Source organism: Myodes glareolus, chromosome 11 (genome assembly GCF_982192425.1).
Source record: "Myodes glareolus chromosome 11, mMyoGla1.1, whole genome shotgun sequence".
NCBI lineage: Eukaryota > Metazoa > Chordata > Mammalia > Rodentia > Cricetidae > Myodes > Myodes glareolus.
This window is the reverse complement of record NC_142036.1, coordinates 12,446,951-12,451,383: the sequence shown is the minus strand read 5'-3', so window position 1 is coordinate 12,451,383 and position 4,433 is coordinate 12,446,951. Positions and strand designations below refer to the sequence as shown.

Genomic DNA, 4,433 nt, shown 5'->3' with positions numbered 1-4,433 from the left:
GCTGGGGATTTCAGGATTTCCCACTGGTAAGTGGCAACAAAGAGACTTAGAAATGTTATCTCTGTTGCCCAGGCTTATAGAGAGAGCAGTTGGAGGTTGTCTCACAGATGAAAAATAACAACATGAAAATTTTTTATGTCCCATGTATCTGCTAAATTTATTTTAAATTTATTAGTAAATAAATTTAACAGACACATGCTTTGTGCTTATTTTCACTACCATGCGATACACAAAGATATTGTATAAGAGAATTCCTTATGCCTGAAGACAAAAGACGAATGTAACAGTTTGGAGAAGAATAATCCACTAGAATGGAGAACACAGTGACTAAGAGAGTATGCATAGTTTAGAAAAAAAATCAGTCAATGTCAGTCCAAGTGCCAAAAATGCCACTGGTCAGTGAGCAATGCAGTGAATTCATCAACTGAGCCTAACTGTTGTAAATAAAAATGGCCCATGTTCCCGAAAATAATCATAAGAAGCAATCATGAAAGGGGCTTCAAGGGAACAATGAATTTTTTCCTGTCTTACAGTATAATATTTTCATAGCTGTTTACTCTCTTGAAAACTTTTGTAGGATGCTGACATTGAATGCACAAATTATTGTATGGCCACATTAATTCAATAAATTATTTGACAGAAATATAAGCAATGTAACTTCTGTGCCCACTTTTATTTATTGACAGTTGTCATACTGAAAACAATTAAGTGAAAATTATAGTGGAGTGATAACTACAATCATAATTAATTGTGGGTGTCTTTGTGAGATTTGACACCTCAGGCTTCACTTATACAGTACAGTAGTGAGAGACAGTAGAACAGTGGGATATGGAAATAATCATGGAAATGTAATAATCTATTTTAATTGAAAATATCATTTTTTTCAGATCCTCACATAGAAGTGAGAACGTTGGGCATGTGTCTTGTATATAAAATTTTGTGGCTTGCCCAAACTCCTTTACAGTAACATAACAGAACCATGTTCCCTTTTACAAGTCACAGGGCCTAATTCCATCCTCATAGCACTGTGATTTTTTTCTTTCCTTTGGTAAATGGATTTTGAATTATTGGTTACATGCAACTTATTCTTTTGGCTTTAATTTTCATTTCTATGTTGATCAAAGATGCTTGTTCTATGCAGCCTACTCTGCCCACATGCATTGGTCAAATGAAAGAACCAAAAGAGAGGATGGCAAGCTAGAAAATGTCTGTTACTGAGGGCATTAGAGATATGTGCTATCCTTATACTCAAATTTCAGACAAGTGATAAAAATGAGTTATAGTTGAGAAGAAAAATGAGACTGATGTCTTGGATGAGACAAAAAGGTTACAAGTTAAAGGTCCTAAACTTTTACAAGGAGTAGTGGTATTTCAAAAACAATACTGACTAATCCACATGAGGAATACATTTTAAATTTTCTATATGAATCAAAGCTTCCTATAAACTATGGAGCGCTCACATTGGGTTAACTTTCAACAGTGGATGAGAAAATGAAATGTTTTGTTTTTAACTATGTGTGTATGTTTCTGTGTGAATAGTATAGTGTGCATGGGGACAAATAGAGACCATGGATTCTCCAGACTTAAAGGTAGGTATGACTTAGAATTGTGGGGGCCAGAAATTGAAGCTGTTTCCCTGCAAGAACAGTATGCTCTCTGAACTTCTGAGCTGCTTCCCGAATGTGCAGATGAGCAGTGGCAACCTTCCCTTCTGTGTTTGCTGCAGCCCAGTTCTCAACAGTGGAAACATCAAACCAATCTGCATGAGCACGGAGGGCCTTGTATCAGTAATAGCGAGGCATCAAGAGGACAAGATGATCACTTACCCTATGCAACCTAAGAAGCTCATCTTAGGAAAAGTAAAATTAGAGAAGTCTGATCGTGGTTTGGACAGTGTAGACTGAGAAGATTAATCAGTTAGTTGAGAAGGATTATCCCAAATAATGAATTATATGAAAGTTGACCAAAGTTAATAAGAACACATCCTGTTTTCATAATAGGAGAAAGTCAGTTTTAAAGTTAGACAGACCCCCAAACAATAACTATTTGTTTAGCCTGAGGAACCACTGCTTATTGGTCTGATGGGAAAGCTAATTTTTACCAAAATGCAAATGCATGAAATAGGATCTGTCAAAAGCAATAATCAATTCTATCCTTTTATGGGACCTTCTTGGTGTAGAAGAAAACTATGGATATTTCAGTTTGCAGTGTGTTGTGAGAAAATGACTTTAAATTAGGGAAGCTGTAGATTCTCATTCACAGGTGCAAAAGCAAAGAGGACAAATTACAACTCTTTTAAAGTTCTCTGACTTATAACTGAGCCCAACATTCAATAAATGTCATAGCTGCTGACTCCTTTAAAATATCTACATTTATAAGAAAATGTGTGAGTATGTATGTATATATGTGTGTGTGTGTAAAACATATGAAGTTATATGCCATTCTATCTAATAACATGAAGCAGATTGCTAACTTTCACGGCTTGTGGAAAAAGCTTTTTGTTATAGTATGTGAACAAATAGGAAGTTTATTAGACTGTGACAGTGAAGAGATGCCTCTAGAGGATTTTTTTTTTTAAATTTGGGTTTGGAAGTGGAAAACACAGTTTCTAATATCGAAACATATTTTCATGCAACATAGTCTAGAACTTCTTATCTTACTAAGCAACCACATACTGGTCCTGGTAGAACTTCTTGGTCCCCATCGCCCCCTGCTGGTCGTGAGTGTCTCCATATGGAGGTTTTTGTGCAGGCTCACACTGGAGTTCTCTCACTGTGTCTCTGGCACAGTAATACATGGCTGTGTCCTCAGTTTGCAGACTGTTCAGTTTTAAGAAAACTTGGCTCTTGGAGGTGTCCCTGGTGACGGTGATCCGAGACTGGAGAGCTGAATTATATCTTGTGCCTCCACCACTATTTATAAAACCCATCCACTCCAGACCTTTTCCTGGAGGCTGGCGGACCCAGTGTACAGTATAGCTGGTTAATGAGAATCCAGAGACAGTGCAGGTGAGTGACAGGGTCTGTGATGGCTGCACCAGGCCAGGTCCTGACTCCTTCAGCTGTATCTGGGACTGGGCACCTGGGACAAACAAAATCACCATCAGTCATATAACCCATAGATGAAAAACCTGGGACCCTTTCCTGAATCCCTGAAGCACTTACAACTTGGAAATGTCACCAGGCAGAGGAGCAGCACCACGACAGCCATGCTGTGTTGGAGGCTCTAGTCAGAAGGAGATGGGGCCTCTCAGTTTGGCCTTGGATTTAATCCTGAGCTTGAGGACTGCTTTGCATTGGGGGAGGTTCCAGAGAGCATAAAAGAAAGCACAGGCAATTTCTCCTCCAGGAAACTGAGATTTGCTTTGTTTGTCTTAGAGGTACTTGATATTGAACCTCAGGAATATTTCAGTGATGCTCTCTGGATTTCCAATTCCAGAGAAACAGGAAATATTAAAAGTCATACTGTACAGGCCTTAGAAGCAAAATATGGAAGTGTTTACATTAATTAGGTTCATATTCATTCAGTGGAGGCAGAGGAGGATACCAGGTTTCCAATGGATTCATGTATCTCTGTAACTTCCAGTAGAGAATTGAATTGGTATTGGTACTTTTGGTGATCAGAAATCCTGTTTAAGGAACTACTTGAAAGTCTTTCTGTTGGTGTCTGTGAAATTGTCTCATTCTTATAACTTCTCAGGAAATAATTTGTGAGGAAGCAGCTCACACACATTTCATACATGTGATTTCACATGTTTATCTATAAAGGAAGGGGTGGGACTGATTTGGGTCCCATCTTATTAAGTTCAGATTTCATCTTCTCACTTAGGAACATCCTACCTGAACACTAGTTTTTTTCCTCTTGATTTATGTCAGTCTGTTCATGGACTTTTATATATTTCTCTTCACTCTCCTCAGCTTGTAGCCAATCAAAGGTTCCTAACTATGATTGTTGCTTTGGTAAGTTATCGGAGCTCAGATACTCCTAACACTTCATAAAAATTAAGTGTGCAGCCAGGTTGGAGGGTTATGTTCACTGAAGTAATAACGAGACAAAGAACATTAAATGATGACAAGAAGTGTACTGGAAGACTGATATGAACATGGGGAACCTTGTGACGTGAACGATGATCAAGGCATAGATAACAAGAGTTTCTATTGTCTTATCCTGTGTCTTGTTAATGGAAATCACCAAGGAAGAGAAGGGCAGAGCTAGAACTAATCTGTTCATTCAAGACTCAGGAAATGTCTGTCTAACTTGGCATTGCAGATGTCACAATTTGTGACCATTATTTCTTTATGCTTAGTCTTCACTATTCACTGTGAGTTGCTGTGGTAGAAAGCATTCTTCACTTTAAGGAGACAGCCATCCTGTGAAAGCACTGATCATCATGTACAGTATGAGTTCAATGTTCCCTGGATTTTTGAAGGCTT

General features: G+C 38.2%; 1 gene segment (V, D, J or C); it reads right to left on the bottom strand.

The window, feature by feature from the left end:
* Window positions 1–2,511: 2,511 nt before the first annotated feature.
* On the bottom strand, window positions 2,512–3,246 carry LOC148120410 (immunoglobulin heavy variable 2-4-like). The segment is given in 2 exon segments: window positions 2,512–3,081; window positions 3,165–3,246. Coding segments are annotated over 2 exon segments (468 nt in total).
* Window positions 3,247–4,433: the final 1,187 nt, after the last annotated feature.